Genomic DNA, 20,413 nt, shown 5'->3' with positions numbered 1-20,413 from the left:
TCTTGCCTATATTGTTATTTTGTTATTGTTGATTGTAATCAATTATACTACAAGATTATTTTTTAACGGAACATATTCATTATAAAATGATAATAAAAATTTATGGGTATAAATCATAATTTTTGAAATAGTCAAATATTTTTGAGAAATTTTGGGGTCAAACATATGATGAACTTAGGGCGAAATACTAGCTTAATTTGAGATATTAACTAATCATATAATTATTTTATCCACATTTGAGTACCCCAGTCCCCAATTCCCCATGCAGAAAGTGGAATCAAACAATTCCATATATGAATTGAAATATTAGTTAATCCAGTGGGATAACTAATCAAAAGAATATCCTATCCCATCTATACTTGATGACCTGCTTTTGCAATGAGAAAATGACTAGAAATCTACACCGACTTAGAACACTGCATGTTGCATATAAGCTAGCAAAACATGTTAGAGAACACAACCGTTCTATTTTATTTTCCTGCATCTTACTCTCCAAGAATTTTAACAAGCAGCATACTGGTTCTAATGGATTCTTCTTGTGCTTCAAGCTAATTTAAAGAAACGTCATTATAAATCATGTGACAAGCAAGTGGAGGGTTGTTTGGAGAGAATAGAGTTCAACCTCGTGGAGATAGAGAGGTTATCTCTCTGCTTTCATTTCATTGTATTCCTTTTTTGAGAAATTAAGAAGTCATACTTTTCCTTTTCAATGCAGTCTTCTTCAATAATTTCAGTGAGCATTCAATTTCAGGAAGTACCACAAATCAGTCATGTAATGAAGTAAATCAACACTGCAGGGACAGAAACTTATTGATTGAAAATTTAGAAGAAACAAAATGAACAGATATCCTGCAACTGCATATCAGCCAACCTGATTTTGACATCTAAGGATCTTTCTTAACAAAGTGCTATTCGAAATTACTCTATGCTTTGCACAATCAATATGTTAGAGCATCTTATTCTTTCTGCTGAATAAAGAGAGAGACTGAAAGCATACTTCTCTTGAAAAAGATGTAATGATTCAGCATCTTGCGAAGGATGTCTTTTCTCAAACTTCAAATACCTTCGATTCGGTCATCTCTTTAATGACTCGACAACCATCTGTCACAATGGCTTCATTACAAAGGGCCCTAAGGAATGATCAGCAGTTTCTCTGAAGACGAAAAAAATAAAATTGTTCCTTAAAGAACATTACAAGGGTCACAACAGCTTCATCAAAAGGATCCTGAAATTTCTGCACTTAATGAAGTAAGAACCATAGAAGCAAAAAAGAAAGACCTGAACATTGGTATAGGCAAATTTCGGCATGGCTCATAAGTAGCCACCCTTTAACTTGATGCTAACAGACGCTTACTATGATTCTGGAGAAACATCTTTAGAAGATGGATAACTGAAATGCACAATCCTCTATTATGAATTAGTATAAAAAGAAAAGTTGACTTAATCGAGATTCCTGTGACAGTTGATTCCCAAGGGAACATCAACAGGGATCGCCATAGGTACTGTCAAATGACAAGTTGAAACTAGACTGAAGGTATTTCAGAATAACCAGTGACAAAATAGAGAAGTGATAAGATAACATGGCAATTTCAATACCAGAATATTTAAAAGAACTTTTACATAAGCATAGATTAAATTGGAGGGAAGATTATATAGATCCATGGAGACAGAAATAAAGAACTTTGACTTAAATGTCTATGTTATACGTTGCTAGCAATTTCCTTCCAGCAAAGTATCCACCAGCAAAAAATCGGGTTGTACCTCATACACACAATAAAGCAAAGATCATCCTTCCAGTCAAAGCTACGCTTACCTTCTACGCATACTAATTTCTGGTATCCTCTCCTAGCAATGCCTTCGGCCAAAGTTGAAGTCACCATCACTTATGTTATCCATCAATTTTATGACACTGAACATCGGATTGCCTAAAGTTCTTAATTATACCAAGCACAATAAAGTTGTTGCTTTAAACATACAAAGCATGGTGTTTCAAATAAGGTTGTGAAGCAAAGGCCAGTTCAGTGACCAACCACACTTCAAATTTATACGCTGATACCAAAATACAGAGAGGAAGGAATGTACAAAGTGTTCTGACAGATTCTTCTACAACATCACCATCCTTAGCATGCAAGTTACACAGAGAAAATGCAAATGCTAAATCCTTTTTGAGGAAACAATGGTCCCGTGAAGTGTGAAAGAAAAATAGCTCTTTTCACTCCAAGGTCCCAATAAGAGTTTTTTCAGAATTCTGTCTTATATATAAGTCATAGTAAAGTTCATGTTTATCACCAATTATGAACCTTAGATACGCTTGTTATCATATTAAGTTACAGCTATAACACAATGAACTTTGATAACATGGGGATTTTATGGTCCATCTGTTTCGCCATAAGGCCATATTGCTCTTATGTTTGGCTTCACCATGATCCACCATGATGTTTTATCAAGTTCAAAAAAAGTTCAATCATTGACATCTTTTCAAGAAACCAAAAGAAGATAAAACATGACAGAAAACTGGCAAAATTTCTCAAAGTAAAGCTTTACATCAAAAGCAATTACATGATTCATAGATATGCAATATTTCCACCTTCATATACAATGTGAACTGTGGCCGGTACTTCTTTACAAATTATGGCTCTAAAAACTAAATGCTGAACACAATTGAAGTAGAACATTACAAGATTATGGTTGCTACAAGAGGTGATCACTGCAAAATCTGATTTATTTGCATAAAGAATAGTTTCGTTCAATCAAGTTCTATACCTCGTACTCGAGTTGTCATCCACCACAGAGCAATTGGATGGACAGTTTCTCTGGCTTCACCTCAATCTTTTTCAAATATAAATCCAACCCGTCCCACTTTCTGAAAATTTCTATTCCACATAGGAAAATTCTCAAAGTCAAAAAAATTACCCAGAAATGTAACTTTCCTTCGGATTGCTATTCCGAATTTCTAATAGCTATGCTCTCAATCTGATAGAAATGATTTTCAACTCTCCAAATTGAGAATCATACACCAGACACAATAAACACAAACTAAAACTACAGAATTATTTCACCCCCTCGAGCTTCGGAGTTCAAATACAGTGTTTTGACTGCTAAATGACTCAAAACAAACCAAGAACTACTAGGCCGCCATGACTAATACTTCTCACTCGATTGCACAAATTGTTGGTATTTCGAAGCCTCTGAGTTCTATACTCACCCAGAATGCAACACAAGGAATCAAATTGCATTATCATCCAAAAATTCTCCTTTTATTTTAATCACATTTCATTTATCTTTATCATCTTGATTAGAGCAGGGCTTAGATTCTACATCTAAATGGGGATTGCATTCATTAGAATAAAAATCATTCTTCTCAATCAAAACTCTTAACATCTCATAAGTAAAACTGGGGCTATTAGGATCACTTGTTTGTGACTCACCGCCTGAATCCGAAGTCAGCGGTCTCCTCAAGCACAAGTAACACCCTCCTCCTCCTCCTCCGCCACTTCCTTCCCTTCTTCTCTCCGAATTTCCAGAAACCCCTTTTCGTTTCCTCCTCAACAACGTACTTTTAACCTTTCTAAACCGAAAACAAGTTACCCTTTTCCCTTTATTCTTTCTAAAATCCTTATTGTTATCGCCTTCCTCTTCTTCTGAATCATCCGTCTCCTTACACCGACTACCACCAACGGCATCATCTTCGCCGCCGCTTCCCCCACCGCCATCAACAGTACTGGGTTGATTGTTGGTGGAAACAGACATAAAAATGTAGAAGTAAAATCAAAGAAAGAATAGGACCACAATCATGAATGTGTGGGGTATATTGGGATATGACGAAAGTATCTGTAAGTGCAGTTCTGCAGATAGTGGATGACGAAGAGTGTGTATGATTGAAAGAGAAGAAAAACTGTTGTGAGAATTTGAATTGAATTGAAAGAAACAAGAAACAAGAAACAAGAGAGAGAGAAAAGGGAGTTGCAGGATATGGTTACTGACGCCAAATTTGTCGGGTTTGCTCACGGGTAACCCTTTAACTACTTGACAGCTGGATCACATTCATTACGTGTTAAGTATTTTTATTTATTTTCCTTATATTTTCATGGTAGGTATTTAACAATTTTTATTGACGGAGATTAATTCTTGATACTTGATTGCCTTATAGGCCGTCTAATTCACAAAATATATATAATTGCTTTTACAATTTAAATTCATAAATTTATAAATCATACGAAAATATTTTTTGTTGTTTGGTTGAGACTTCTGTCCCGGCTCATGAGAGTAGTTTAATTTGTGAAGAAGTTTAATCATAATAGATTTCTCTAGCTACACACTGGTGCCACGTGTTGCTTACACAATTAGAATTAAATAATTGTTTATGTACACTGGACAATACTCCTAGAGATACATAAAGTATTTTTTTTCCCTTTTAGGGATTTTGGAAATTAAATTAAATCTATATGGTTCGCTAGAAATGGAGTTATATAAATATCAATTTTTCATAAAATCATTTTGGTACTTGAAGGTAAATTAAATTTAAAAAAAAATCAGAATTACAATAATCATAAAATAAAATAAGATATTCACTTTTTTAGAAGATGAATAAGAATTAGGGGTGTGTTTAATACGAAGGAAAATGTTTTCCTCCATATTAGACACACATCTAAATCATTTATTTCGAGTAAGATTAATTGATTCAGAACATTTACTTTAGAGACTTATCGTACAAGCTAATTATTTGGTAAAAGAATATTAATATATTAATTAATGTACGGTGAATGATAATATATATACAAGTATAGTCATGAGTAGAATTATATGGAACTAACTTTATTGATAGTTATGTTATACCATTTTTCTTTTAAAAAATACAAGTATAGAGAATTAAGATTGATCATTTCTATTTTTCATATGGAAAGATTTTTATTAGTTAACACAAAAATTAATGACCGGATATTTCTAAATGATCCCCTGTGTTAAGAAATGCAGCTTTCGGCCAAACCATTCGGGATAAGTTTTTGGAAAACTACATAAATGGGTCATAAATTTAAAATAATTATATATTTATATCCCAGTTTAAAATAATTCAAGAAATACTTATTCTTTCAAAAAAAATTATAGTCCATACCTCTCATTTATTAAGACTAATAATTTTCGTTTAATTGATACTGAATCATATAGTACTGTATTGATATCATTAATGCTGATAATTTTTCTTAACTGATACTAATATAGTATATATATATATATATATATATACTGTATTAGTATCATTAAGATTTCTTATTCAAAAATTACTCACTAGTCAATGATATCAATACAACATTATTAAACTCTTAAATTTGGTAACAAATTATGTGGACACTTGCACTAAGATTTGTTTCAATTAAAAACTTTAACACATGATCAAGTGTTCTTATTACATATTTTAATTTACAATTTGATTTTTTTTGTTTGGTATATTTGTTTTTTTGCTTATTTTTATGTTTCAAAAAAATTGTTCAATGCCAATTCGGTCCCTTTTTTCCTTTTTCTTTCCCTAATTGACGGAACACACGGAATATACTTGCTCTTACACTTATCTATCACCCCACCTAATTAACTTGGCCAACTTTTAGGCGCAACTTAAAGAAATTTTTAGTACATTGATATAAAGAAAATTAGGGTTGGCTATGCTTGTAATTATTAGTTGAAAACAATTGTTGAATTTCCCATACAAAACATTGATTTATTTTATTTAAATAAATATTATTATAGTTTTAATACAAAAGTGCTGACGTCCTAATAATTAATAATAGAGCAAAACTGGTTTAGTAGGTATGGGTTCGAAAGTGGTGGACCCTTGCCAAGTTAGCTAATGATTGCTGGGTCATATTTATACCAACAAAATCATGACAAAATGGGATTGGCAACTTGGGCTTTAACTCTAGTTTTTGTTTGGGTTTTGGTTGTAGGGCTTAAAGGTTACTATAATCTTTTGATCAAAGGGATTGATTGATTTGCATTGCTTGGTCTTTGTTTTATGGGGTGATTTATAAAAATGACTTTAAAAGTAGGTGATCTTCAACTCTTAGGCATACATTTAGTTTAACAATTTTTACTCCATGGATAAAACTTTTGATTTTGGATTTTAAAGCTTTCCTCATGAGCAATATCACCAATTTTTTTTTAAAGGTTACTGGATGTAATTTCTTGTTTTTGATGTCACTCTTTGAATCCATTCCTCATAAGTTAAAATATGGTAAATTCATGCTATAAAAGTGATTTCGTAATTTTTATTTAGTATGAAATTTACCCATATTTAAATAGTGGTCTTGTTATGAATGGACCAAGATCAGTTATAGCGAAGCAGCCCAATACCATATTAAGGGGTTATCTGTGGGTCCAAGTTAATAAACAACACATTTCAGGAAAAATAGTCTTATGCAAATTGTTGAGTAAATAGTTTAAATTTTTCTCATTTTCATTCTATAGTCTGAGTTTCTCATCCCGTTCATGTCTCTATCCTTTAGTTACGTGTAATTTCAATATTTTCATCATAATTCGATAATTTGAGTACTGTTATTACAAATATATAGTTGTAATCTTGTTCCAATTCTTATTAATATAGTGAGAATTGTTATCGACCTCAAAAAGGTAAAGGTCATTTGTACAAATTCCCCTGATTAAAGAGATCATTGTAGTAAAAAGTTTTTGCAGAACTTGCCGTTGACAATTTAGTGGCGGACTTGGTTAACAAAACAAAAAAACACAAATTAGCAACTATAACACTCATTTTAAAAAGTGTCTTTCTCAATACTCAAATCGGTACAGTTCAAAATATAAATACTTCACAAATATTGTTGGATAGATTCAACGAATTACCAAGTCTTAATAATATTGGAAGAAGTTTAAGCTGGTCATAATTTTAAAAATTAAAATATAACTCACGAAACATTATATTTTTTATTCAGGTTTGGTGGCTTCAATACCTAACACTCGTATTTTGACATATAAGTTTGTAATTAATGTACTACAATTATAAAAGAAGTATAGTAATATCTATATATGTTAGAGAAAACTAATTTGTTTACGTGTATTTTCTCTTGACATCTTCAAATAGACATTAGTTTTTTAACTTTGACGTATACTTCCATTTTGGATTGCAGATAAGATAATAAAATAAATAGATTTTATAAAAGGAAAAAGAGTTAAAAAGGAAGAAGGAAAAGAAACAATCATACGTTGAGACATAAGTAATGCAACATGATTTTGTCTGAGTTTAATAAAAGACACATTTGTGTTGATAGAGAATACACACAAAATAATTTAACTTAAATACACCAACAATATAAAGAAAATTAAAAATATTAATATAGCAAGTTATTTATAACTCCCTTCGTTCCATTTTATGTGTCACTGTTTGACTTGACACTACGTTTAAGAGAAAAATGAAGACTTTTAAAACTTGTGATCTAAAATAATCCTTAAATTTTTGTGTGGTGAGTAAATCATTTCATTAAAGGATAAAGGAGAATTTCAAATTTATATTGTTTCTAATTATAATAAAGTGACATTCTTTTTTTAATAGACTAAAAAGAAAGGAGTGGTACATAAAATAGGACAAATGGAGTATATCTTTTTTAGGTTAACTAGAGATCTCGGGATCAACTTAACCCAAAAGACTAACTCAATAGAGGGATTTTACGTCAAACTCAACCCCTCACGTCTAGGACCGGATATATGCTGGATAAGCAATTTAATATAGGTGTCCAAAATCAGAAAACAAGAATCAGGACAAGTTATGCTTTGATAAAAGAAATGAATTTTGGATCTAATTTCACCTCCAAAAGTTAGCTAATGAAGAGAGGTTTGTCCGAACCACCGCGGTGGGACTCTTCACATCATCTTTGTCTGATGGTTATATATAATTAAACATTGTCACTAAAGAAAAACTAATATTTTTGTAGTGAATGTGTTTAAAGAAACCACTGTTATGATCACACCTAGTTGTAAAGATAACCAAGCCAGTAAACATTAGTTATTGAAATTTGAACTGGTCCCCTGTTTTTGCCTTCTAGGCTACTTTTTCAACTAATAAAAAAACTTGACCACCTTCTGGTGTAGTTCCTTTATCATCATCATATAAAGAGAAAATCACTTAAAATTCATCAAAGTTAAGTTGAGTTTAGAAAATAATTGATGAGAAAAGGATCAAGAAAAATGTGGTGGGTGGTGCCATCATGTACAAGCAGATCATCAAAGAACTTCAAGACTCAACCAATACTTGATATTGAAGAAATACTGAAGATGAAACTCGAAACGATTAAAGAAGAGCCAGAAATCTCTGAAGAAAATGTCAAGTTGACAAAGACGAATACTATGAGCAAACAATTAGCGAAGAAGATTCAGCTCAAAGTCAAGAAGGGTCGTATTTTTTCGCATAAATTTAGTCTTAAAGAATGTTATGTTCTGTTCATGACTGGTTTGGCTACCAAAGGTGCGTTAAATGGTCTTCCTAGATATTAATTAAGATTAGTATTGCTATGTTTTGATGATCAATTAATATTCAAGCTCAAACATGGATCTAGGTCGGATTCTCTCAAATTCAATTGGACCTTTTAATCGAGTTATGTATGCATATGCAAACAAATTAAAATGTATGCATAAAACTGTAATTCTGAATTCACTGACTTTAGATCCTGAATTCACCTAGTTTAAAGCTATTGTTTCTTTCTAAGTGGATGTATACTTTAACGAAATCCTGTACAAATATATTACGGTAAGCCTTTTTCTTCAATAGTTCCTGCAGAAATTGGTGTGTGCAAACACAGAAAAGAGTATTGTAAATACTAGTACTGTTATCGCGAATGATGTTTTCAAATTTTAGATTACTGGTACTGCTGAGAATAGATGTGGATTCGATTCACACTATTCTGATCTTTTTCTTCCTTAGTATAACGTCAAATGGACTATTGGAATACCCTTTTTCAACTTCATCAATCAAATGTTCTCCAAAAGCATAGAGATAATTGATTTTCAAATTCATGAAATCATGTAATGGCAATTAAGTTGTATTATCGAGGTACTTAGAACAATTTATTCGTTAAACCTCATGGTAATCAGTCAACTACACAAATTCCAAAATAATTAACAGAATATGATTGGTATCAATTCCATTTTCATTCAAATATTTAATCAATTGAAAGCATATGCAACAATCACAAAAATGTCCAACAACACTCAAAACTGGGCATATCCGCAACAAAGAAATAAGTGGCATAATAATTATAGAGGTCCATTGTCCATACTGTTATGCTATTATGTTCCCCTTTCCATATCTGCAAAGGAAGGTGGGAAATTTAAATAATGAAAAACGGAGGGAGCATGAAGATAACATGGGCCAAGTGAAAAGTGTCATTTATGATCCCTTTCAAAATCATTTGTTCTAATTTAACTTTGCCAAAGAAATTTGGAACACTAGAAAATGGCCTCACAATCACTTTGTCACTCAATTATTCATGTAAAAGCCCAATAAACTTAGTTTTTGAAAAATCCAATTGGATTATTTCAAGTTCCAACTCATAGGAAAAGAAAGAAAAAAACAATCTCAAGTAGAACAGGGGGCATTGAAGTATAAAATTCATTCCGCAGCTCTGGATTTACTAACGAACCTTCATCTCTTCGTTATATATATTGAGAATTGTGTATCACATTTATCCGTTAGCGACTTATATTATTGGCTAGTAGCCGACTCAGGATTGTCATTAAAGGGTGTCAATAGCTGTAGTAAAAATTATAATTTCACAATATCTTAACTATTATACTAAATCTTTAACTTGTGTCAATAGGTGTCAATACTTACATATATATTTATTAAACCAACATTTGACCTCTATTATATACCATGTAATTTTTCAACGGGTTGTCGCTTGATACTCCATGAGTTTTAACCCTCTATGAAAATTCTCCGTCTTCAGCGATCGATGGTCAAGCCTGAGACAACTTCCATAATCGACTAGTTATCATGCTCTCTCAGTTCAGAGAACTCGACTGATGAGACGTCAACCGCTATCATCACATACTCAAGAACAAAATAGAGGATAGTGTTAACATCCAAATAGATTCTTGTGAAATTTATAATCTTGAAAATAAGACATGTTACGTGCTGCTGCTACAATAGGTAAAATATAATATGATGATAGTATATAAACCATATAGTTTTCCAATTGAACTCTTCATTAAAACTCTCGTGATTAAAAGTAGGGTTTAATATCCCTATCAAAAGAAATTCTTTGGGGATTTTACAGGGGAATGAGATAGGACAGGGAGTCCCCATTGACAAGACAATACAAAAGCAGGACACACATCTTCCATATTCTTCATCCTTTTCACTATCTCCCCATAAATCCTAGCAACCCTCCTTGGCAATATTACAAAAGAAGAAAATGACTTCCAATTCAACTTTCTAGACTTTGATAACTTAAAACCTCTAAATCTTCCATTCATTTTCTTGATAAGCCAACACCTTCTTGGCCTTATTACAATTACCCTCTCTTCAACAAGTCTCTCATATCTTCCTTGAAACCCCATCTTCAAAATAAGTTCTTACTCTATGCAGAAACTAACAGAGTATTTATAGAGAAAAAAAAAAAGAGAAGGAATGCGCGCCGTTAGTTAGCACATGGAGAATCTTGATCTTTGTATAACTTCAAAGATAGAAAAATTAACATAAAAGAACAGAGCTTTTTAGAACAGAGTAAGGTATACTACTAACTACTAAGTAAGCTGCATTTATATATAAATAAGAAAAGATGCTCTTCTGTTCATTTAGACACATGGGTAGCACAATGGATTTCAAGTTTTTAACTAACATAACAGCTCAATGGTCTGCATAGCCACTCATATTCTCTTACAGAGTTTTTGTTTGTTTCTTTTGGTAGTGTGATTAGCAGATGAGATGAATGGAATATCATTGTCATGTGCAATGATTAATCTGTAAAATTTCAAAAATATTTATTGGAATGCCAATGATTTGTTTGGAAGATGTGGAATTTTAGCAGCTTTATATTCAGAACAAGACAAAGATTTTAGTCCCTTTTTTTTATGTGTATGACAGAGTTTAGTTTGGAAAGTTTCAGTGTATGGACAGAGATTGGTCAAGGCGCTAATCAGTCTAAATTTGATAAAACAGCTACATTTTAATTCTAAATGTTGATTAGTTTAAGGGATTCACTTCTGGTTAAGACTAATAATGTAATTGAGGTCTAAATTACAAATGCAAAGTAGGGATTAAAAGGTCATTAAGAGGTTATTTAGTAATTGGTTTGTAGGTGAGTTATGCAGGTATTAAATTAAGTAATACCACGTTTGGTAGCTGGTTAGGATGTGTGTTTTTCATGTATAAAATTAGTAAGGTGTTTGGTTTGCAATTCAAAAATCTGCCTAATTAATACTACATGTATTAGTTATGAGGGAATTTATGTACTATTATTTTATGCAAGATACAAATTGGAATAACTAAACCGTACATAACTAATAGGCTTAACACATAAGGGGCTCCTTGAACTTGTCCCTTTTTTCCATTTAGATACTTAAATTATAAGATTTACCTATTGAACACTTAAACTTAAGCCATTGTGTGCCTATTGAACACAATGTTTGCAGCAAGCTCAAATATTTTGTGCGTGACTTTCAAACGCTGCTTATGTGGCCTTATTACAAATAAGAAAATGACACATCGGAAAAAAAAACTCTCCAAGGACTCTTTCACAAACAGCTCACTCCGACCGCCATTGTAACACCACCACCAACAAACAGTTCCATTTCTTATCAAACAACTGCCCTCGCTGCAGTCCATTTTTGTTGTTCTAGTAAAATTTATTTCGGATTCTTTTGTACATTTTTTATTGTTGTTTTACACTTGATTTCTGGCAAATTTTTAAAAATAAATCTTGATAAAATAGGATAAACTTGTTCAACTTTCAATGATTCATACCCAATAAAAATCTTTAAATGATTTATGAATAGATGTGTTGATGCATGTGGAAATGGGTTATGTGAAAGAAATGACTTTTTTGTGAGAAAGAAAAAAGAAGGCGATGGAGAGAAGACGATAGCCGCTTCTGGTTTAAATTTCGTCGGCTAGATGGAGATTTTAGGGAGAATTGTGAGGTGATATTGGCGGCACAGAATGTTTGTAATGGCTATGGGTGTAACGACGGTGACTCCCACCAATGAATTTCTTCCTTCCATCAATTTGATGCTCTGTTTGATGAAGAAGAGAAAGAAAAGAGAATTAAGAGAAAAGAGGGGGGAAATTAGGGTTACATGGACAAAAGGGAAAGAAGACCGTAGTGATTCCACGTCAGTTCTTTTAAATGATCTTCACGCGCTTAACCGGTGTGAGAACAAGTTTTGTGCCATGTCAGCCAATAATGTTTAAAAGGTACAAATTATGGGTGGTTCAGGGATTCAATAGGAAGGTGGCGTAGTTGAGGTACCTGCGAGGAAAAACCGAACAAGTTCAGGGGCCTGTTTATGTATTTATATACATAAAATAATACATAGTTTCTCTCATAACTAATCCTTGTGCTACTAATACGTGTATAATTCTAACCTACTACCAAATGACCCTTAAGTATTTAAGTTGTCTTAATATGGCTAATGGCTTAGTGATATGTCCTGTTGATCAGTGCTTTAGCTATTCTAACTTAGGTAATCAAAGGCCAATTTGATGTAAGATTGAATAGCCTTATGTCACGGACTTAGAGTCTCACGAAAGCTCCGTGCGGCACTTGACAACTTACTCACTAATGTGGCGGGACATGACACTTAGCTATGGTACTATCAAGAATGGTCTTAAGTTACCTTGTTGTAGGACTGTCTGGACTCTGGACACAAGATTAGGATTTATGTCCAATGAACTGATCTGGAGGAAACTAGTGCAACATAACAAGTAGGTAAATTTCAAGATTTATTTGGTAAAACGAACTATTTAGTTATTATTTATTATAATAATATAAAAAAAGTGATTTTGAGAACTACGTTTAGTTAAATGAAGATATTCTCTTCAAAATTTTGCTACCATAATTTTCAGATGTCACCATACTCTTGACAAATAAGTCCAAAATGTATCCATAGGCTTTTATTTTGTTTTAAAATTGCCAGTCGTTATACTTTTTTTTTTTAAAAGTAAAAAAGAAAAAGGACATGCAGCTAACTTTTGGCTAACGTAATTGACAATATTTTTCATACCGTCAAAACGCCATTTTCCTCCTATTTTCCCCGGTAGGTTATAGGGAAAAGCTTTAACTCTGTATTACAGCTAGTTAATTATAGGTTTTTAATTAACACAACTTTGACCACAAGAAAAGAAATACAACGTAATTAAGTTTTTACACTGTCCTTGTCCATAATGTACAATATAACGCTGCTTAATTAAGCCTAGCTAGTGTAGACTGGTTTCTATGCCTTCAATTTATTTTTAGTCAACTAGTTTGGTTTGATTACTTTAAATACTATAGAATACTCTATATAATAGCTATATTTGGTCAAAGTTACACCCTGTACCATGCAATCTTGGTAAATAAAATCTTGGTCTTTTAATAAATATATTGTGGCCACCATCTAATCTTTTGCATTATGCCTCTGCAAATTTTATCATTTTTCGAAATTGAATGATTTATCCGAAACTCTTTTAAATTAGGAGAATTTGCTCTATTATTATTATAGCTAATTGGTAATCTATCGTCAGATTAAGATAATTAAAGTAACCACTTTAGGAATAAAATTAATTAAAGAATGAATACGTGTCTTGGTTAGATCATTGATTATTGAGAGCTCTAAATAAATATATAAATAATACTACAGTATTTTGTACAAGAAGTCATTAGAGACTGCATGCCTGCATTTTGTTAAAGTCTATACCAGCTGTATTAAATTAAAATGATTAATGAATTGATCCTTGTCATACTATAGTCACATGGACTCCTCACTCATCTCTTCTGATAAAAAAGATACTTCTGCTCTTAAAGTATCTTCTTTCTTTTAGAACGTCTTAGTTCCTCATATTGACCAAATGAAATTACTCCATTCCTATATTTTAATTTGTTTAGAATTGATACGGTATTTAAGAAAGTGAAAATAGTAAATTTTAAAGCTCAATCATAAAGAGTGTGATGGGACGATGAAATCCGTCAAATTAAATAATTTTATTCGATATTTAAAACAAAATAAAAAAATCACATGAAGTATAAATTGATTCTGTTCAATCTACTAGTGCTAAGGATACAACATTTCACATTTCCGTATATGATTTGGAAGTATCGAACAATATATATATCAATATGTGAGAAATTCAATTATGAGACATGATAATTTTCACTTGTCGTAGATGAAACAGCAATCGTACTATACATTCCGTGGTGGAACCAGGTTTCCATAGATCAAACAACAATCCTACTATACATGATAATATATCCATAGAATTTCAATCTAATCTTAATTAATAAAATAATAAATTAATTACATTTCTTTTCTATAGAAGAATAGAGGACTCGAGAAAGCACCATGAATATATATATATATAAAATGTATCTTTATTAAAATATACATTAATGGTCATATGGACTATAGTATATCTAAGTTGTCAGTTTAGTTTGATATTTTACCTAATCAATCAAATATTGTTTGTCTCTTTTCCAAGTCATAGATCATATGTACGATTTTACATTGATTTGATTTGCTTTTTCGATTTGATTTGATTTTTGAGTTTGATTCAACTTTTCTTCAACACTCCTTCCTTCACCCTTAAACCAAATGTTTAGAGTTTGAGGATGGAGAAACTCGTGATAGGAAATACTTTCTCCTTTAATGAGGCCTATGCAATGTGAATCTAGATTAGTAAGGTCAATGAATATAAAATGTCAGATGGCTATGCCAAAATATTTATTATATGCCAAACGTCAATTTTATGTGATTACTTATTTGATTAACTTTGGAAATAAAGGTAAGAGTGATGTGAGTCTATATTTAATAATCAATTTTTCACATAGAGGACCTAAATGTAGAACGACCAAACTGGATTCAGACTAATGAGCAATCGTCACTTGTCTTAATTTAATCACATAATAGTCAAATCCCTAGAACCAAACCACTGTCTGATTAAAAAATTAAATTGCTGGCCATGTATAGCTACTAGTAATTTATAAATATATATGAAAATAATTATCGTATAACGCAATGGAAATTTTGACACGAGAATGTCAACATTAAAGTCCCCTCAAGATTACATGTAAACTTATAATTGAGATAGGTCAAAACCTTATGATATATAAAGTCATGTGCATGATGCACCATATGATAATTACATGTACAATTTACTTGTACTAAATAATTATAATCTAAAGAGTGGTAGAAGTTCCGGTTTAGCTCAAGTCTGCTAAAAGAGCAATCATATACTATCTGTTAATGTAAATTAATACTATAAAAGAATCATTAGCTATTTGATTGGTAATTGTAATATCAAGTTTTTGTAGTATTTGTTTGATACACAAGAGATAAACGTAAGTCAGACTAATCGTGTGGTTATACCAACTTTGAAGTGTGAAAAGTAACAATTACTAACAACTTCGTATCACCGTTGTAGAAAACTAAATTAAGGGTTTGTGAGGAAAACATTTTCTTTTTTCTTTTGTTCGATTGGTTGAAATTTTTGAAAAATATTTTCTTTTAAAAGATCAAGTTTCTTAAAAAATGAGAAAAAAAAAGTTTTTCAAATGGCATAACACATTAATTGTTTCCTCCCTACTCTCTAACATATCACATCTTCACCCCAACCCCGTACCCCATATCCCCCTACCATCCCACCCCTATCCTTCTTCGAACCTTTTGATATGTATTGCTCCTTAACTATAGATCAGATCCACCAGACATGAAACTCAATTGCGCATATCCACCAAACTCCCATATTATTTGTCTAACAAATGATTTAAAATAATATTTTTTACTTACACGTATTAAACACAAGCAAATAAATTAGAAAACTCACTTTTTAAAAAAAATAAAAATAAAATTCCTTTGTAACACACCCTAATATTGGATTTCTTATCGTCTTAGGTACTGGTCAAATCAACCCTAATAAGATGAGGTAAGATGGTTGAATTGGGAAGGAGTTTTTTTAAATATTTCAATACCATATCCAACCTAAAGTCACGCAAATATGTTTAATTTGGTCAAAACTATAAAGTAGAAGTAAAAGCAACAAATTTAGCACACGCAATTTGGATGGGAAAAAAGGAAGCTAAATATAGACAAATGACACCACCTCACTAATTGTTCTTACAAATCAGCTAAAAGACTTGCATGCTCCCTACAACTTTTTAAATAACTATGCTATTCGAGTCAATTCACGCACATTATTTTATCAGATATTTATTATTTAGTCGATGCTAATACAAGTATTTGATTATTATTTTTTACCAAAATTTTAAAACTATGTGTTATTACTTATTTTGTTGACCACTAGGCGATGCTAGTTTATTTGTGCCGACCTACCTTGTTCAACATTGTGTACTAGTTGTACTATTTTACTTTCCATAAAACCCAATGGTGTTTAAATTTGGGACTTAATTTTCTTAAGAAAGTTCTTTTCAAACATGCATGCATCTTGTTTTCCTCTTTTCTCAACTTCCCAAGTAGAAAAAGTCACAAAAAAGAAGCTGGGGTTGTGTGATTAATGTCTCCTTTTTGGCTTCAACCATGGCAGCTTTCCCTAAAATTAGACTAAAAAATTTACAAAAAACGTTTAGAAAAAGCCTAGATTCATGTGCAAACTTCCAAGAGTAATTAATGCACAAAACCTAACAGTTGGCATCAATCTTTTTCTTGATTCTTCAGATTTTAACAATTAATTATTACTTAAACAATTCTGCATAATGACATTCCATACATGATTAAATAATCACTACAACCTGATTTTTATGGCAAACAATAATCTTAATTGCATATATTCAAAATACATACCTTATGTACAGCCTAATTAAACTTCCCATTCAAAATTATGTGATATCAACCCAAAAAAAAGGAACTTTATTAATGTTGATTTATTAAGAGATTTATCTATAAACTACAAAAAAATTGGTACCACTTGGCATTTAGTTTTTGTGGTCCTAAAGTATGAGGCATTTTAATAGATTTCAGATTCTTTCTCATTCTCTACCTACTTCTTTCTTTCAAGTTGTTTTGCTTTAATTAATAGTATCATCTACCCAAAACTGCTACTGAGCATAACATGTACACAAGAATTAAGCTCAGATTTTATAAATGTATGTTTAAATATTTGTTCGGGCATGAAATTTTAGCCAGTTTTGGGACCTCCACACACGAAACTTCAAATTTTAGAAATCACAATATCGAAATTCAAATTTTCAAGCTTCAATTTCAAAATCTATGATCGGAAGCAAAATCTACCTATGGACTCCTCATATTATTATACTAACACACCAAACAATTCTATTTTTTGACTGTCCATTCATCTGAATTCAACACCAGAAATTTAAAAATAAAAAGAGAACTGATAAAGTTGTTAACAATATACTTTTGACTAGACTAAAAATTATGTATACATACGTTAAAAGTAACTAGAGATAGAAATTCAAGATTTGGGCATGTTCTAATGTTCATGGTAGAGTTAAAACACAACCCATTACATAATTAAATCCTAAATAAACCAAAAAAATAAAATAACTTAATTAACAGAAGTTCATAATCCTACCAGAAACAAGAGGATGACCATCCAGTACTAGTATTATAGTAACTTGAATTTTGAATTCGACGAAAAAACCTTCTTCTTCTATACCCAAAGATACCATATTTGAGTCTCAACCAAACCAATTTCCTGATTTTTCTTGCTGATCTGAGCTTTACCCATATTACCCTTTTGACTCTAAAGAAAGATTTCTTTATCCTTTCACTCACACTCTTCTTCCTGCTGAATTGATAGCTTCTCAAGAAAAGCTGTCTCTTTTCTATGTCTGTGTACCCTGTTTCTGTTCTGAACATGTTTACTGCCCCATAAGACATGTGTTTTAGAGCCATATTATGATCCATACATATATATGTATAGGTTGAGAGAGAAAGAGGAGTTGTGTAGTGGGGAGGAAGAAGGAAGAGTAGTGGTGGTATATAATGGTCGTCAATTTAGGGAAGAGAGGGGTTGGTTGGAGTCTGAATGCTCTGTTTTTTTTTTTTTTTTAGGTCATGCTCTGCTCTGCTATCTATTAATGTATGCTTTACGGACCATAACGCCGTCGTAAGGATGTGCCTTCATTTTATAGCAACTCCGCCTTTTTTTTCTCCTTTTTTACTTTTCCCATGCTTGTTTGACCTTTTTTTTTAAAAAAAAATAATCTATTTATACCTTTAGATTTATTTATTTATTTAAAAATTAATGGTGGAAAATAAAATTTCCATTGTTTCAATTTATATGTCCTAATTTCTATTCCAGGCATGTATTAATTGACCTATTTTAGATATTTTTAACCTAAAATAATTTTTAATCACTTCAAAATGTTTGGTAAAATTAAAAAGTGTTTTAACCATTTGTTTTAAGCTAATTTAACAAAAATATATGAAAATTTATAAGTTAAATTTTTATTTTTCTTAGTTTAAATAAGTTAATTTTTTTATCTTATATATCTCTTAGAAGGTATAAATTCTAGGCTTAATCAAACGAACCTTGGTCTATTTCAAAAAGAATACTTTTTTAAAATTTTAATTTTCACATGTCACCACAGAGTAAAAGAACATTTTTGATATATTCAACATATATCTAGTTTAAAAATCATTAGATTCAATTTTATTTTTTTCATTCACTAGACAAATAAATTGAAACATAAAAAATAATTTTATTCATTAAAATTCAGGTAGACAAAACATCCCTTAATATTTCTCCACTGGAATTTAAACACTAATTTTGCTAAATCAATCTCTGAATTGTTGAGTACGTAAACAAAGTCTGATAGCTGGAAAAAGAGAGAGAGAAAATGCAAATACGGAATAGGTGACTTTTTTAAGGAGGTCACGTGACAGTTGAGGGTATCGTGGGAAATTGAAAGAAGTTTCAGAGAGAAAATCACGTGACTTTTTTGTATGTTTTTGCATGTTAGGCAATTTAAACAGTTGGGATCTGTTTTTTTCTCGTGGCATAACTCACCCACGTCAGTTACTTTTGACTTACTTTATTTTGTATTTTTTGGAAAATAAATACTATATAAAATTTTGAGAATATATTCTCCTTTGTTTTAATTTATTGCTAGAGTAAATTAATGAAAGCATGATATAGGATATTCTCCCATTTAATTTTCTTCATTTCATCATTTAATTCAAGCATGCAATTTGAGAATGGTACACGATTTTTATACTGTTTATAATTTGTTACATAATAAATGTTCTAGTCTTCCTAATTAAGTCTCTATTTTATTTTATTTTTTTATTTACCCAAATTTATACTTCTTCTTTCACTTTTCTGAATAAATTCGTAACGTAGAAAATACAATAATCATTTGAAAATTCACTTATATTTCAAGAAAATATGTTCTAACGTACTCAAATGTGTTGTACCAAGTCATGAATCGTAAATTACATGGTCATAGAGGTTTAGGTAATCCAATTATTATTAGGATAGACTAATCTTAAGGAAGAATCAGAGACAAAATGGATTTCTTATACCCCATTGAATTCATATGTTTCTTGCAAAAAATTAATAATAATTTAAGATATGTAGCAACTCAAAGAAAGAGAGTTTGGATAAACATAAAATTCAGATTTTATTAATCAGAATAGGTGTAACCAATCCCTTACATTTGTGTATGTGTTTCAGTACAAGCAATAACAGCAAAACCAAATACTAATTACTTGTATCCTAAATTATTATATTTGTTACATCAAAATCACATAACTTTGTTTGGTCATTTAAAATTCATAAAATAAAATACTGTATCACTTTAATAACCAAATGGTCACAATAGCCTGAATATGCGTCTTCAAATCTAAACATGAAGCAATTAAGTTATAATTAAAAACTAATAATATTATAATATAAGAATGTTGAGATCTCAATTAAGTGGGAGCTAGTTTCCTTAAGCGTGAATCATACGATTGCTTGCGACTAAAAAGTAAAAAGAAGATATCTTGATTCATGCATTAATTAATATGAATATTAATATTGCAAGAGACGACTAATTAATTGAACAATCACAAGTAGGGATAATCATTAGAAAATATAGTATGATGATTTGAAGGTATTATAATTTGCTCAACTAGTAGTTTGTCAATCTTTTGTTCAACCAAAAAGCAAGCTTATTTTCATGTCCAACTACATAAAATACTTCCATATGTTGTTCTCGTGGTAGAGTACTGCTTTTTACCTCCCCCCCCCCCCCCAACA

General features: G+C 31.1%; 2 protein-coding genes across 2 annotated transcripts; both read right to left on the bottom strand.

Moving 5' to 3' along the window:
• Positions 1-1,159: 1,159 nt before the first annotated feature.
• On the bottom strand, positions 1,160-3,944 carry LOC102601307 (uncharacterized). Its single transcript, XM_015313978.1, has one exon. The coding sequence runs from the start codon at positions 3,748-3,750 to the stop codon at positions 3,274-3,276; it is 477 nt and encodes a 158-aa protein (XP_015169464.1). The 5' UTR covers positions 3,751-3,944; the 3' UTR covers positions 1,160-3,273.
• A 13,599-nt stretch (positions 3,945-17,543) lies between these two features.
• Positions 17,544-18,281, bottom strand: LOC102600962 (uncharacterized). The gene has a single exon (XM_006358445.2). The coding sequence runs from the start codon at positions 18,073-18,075 to the stop codon at positions 17,737-17,739; it is 339 nt and encodes a 112-aa protein (XP_006358507.1). The 5' UTR covers positions 18,076-18,281; the 3' UTR covers positions 17,544-17,736.
• Positions 18,282-20,413: the final 2,132 nt, after the last annotated feature.

The sequence above is a fragment of the Solanum tuberosum genome, unplaced genomic scaffold (assembly GCF_000226075.1).
Source record: "Solanum tuberosum cultivar DM 1-3 516 R44 unplaced genomic scaffold, SolTub_3.0 scf00277, whole genome shotgun sequence".
NCBI lineage: Eukaryota > Viridiplantae > Streptophyta > Magnoliopsida > Solanales > Solanaceae > Solanum > Solanum tuberosum.
The sequence above is the reverse complement of the archived record's forward strand: the minus strand, read 5'-3'. Positions and strand labels throughout refer to the sequence as shown.

Excerpts from the sequence above, each read along its gene's own strand:
- LOC102601307 (XM_015313978.1), bottom strand. The coding sequence starts at position 3,750 with ATGTCTGTTTCCACCAACAATCAACCCAGTACTGTTGATGGCGGTGGG.
- LOC102600962 (XM_006358445.2), bottom strand. The coding sequence starts at position 18,075 with ATGGATCATAATATGGCTCTAAAACACATGTCTTATGGGGCAGTAAAC.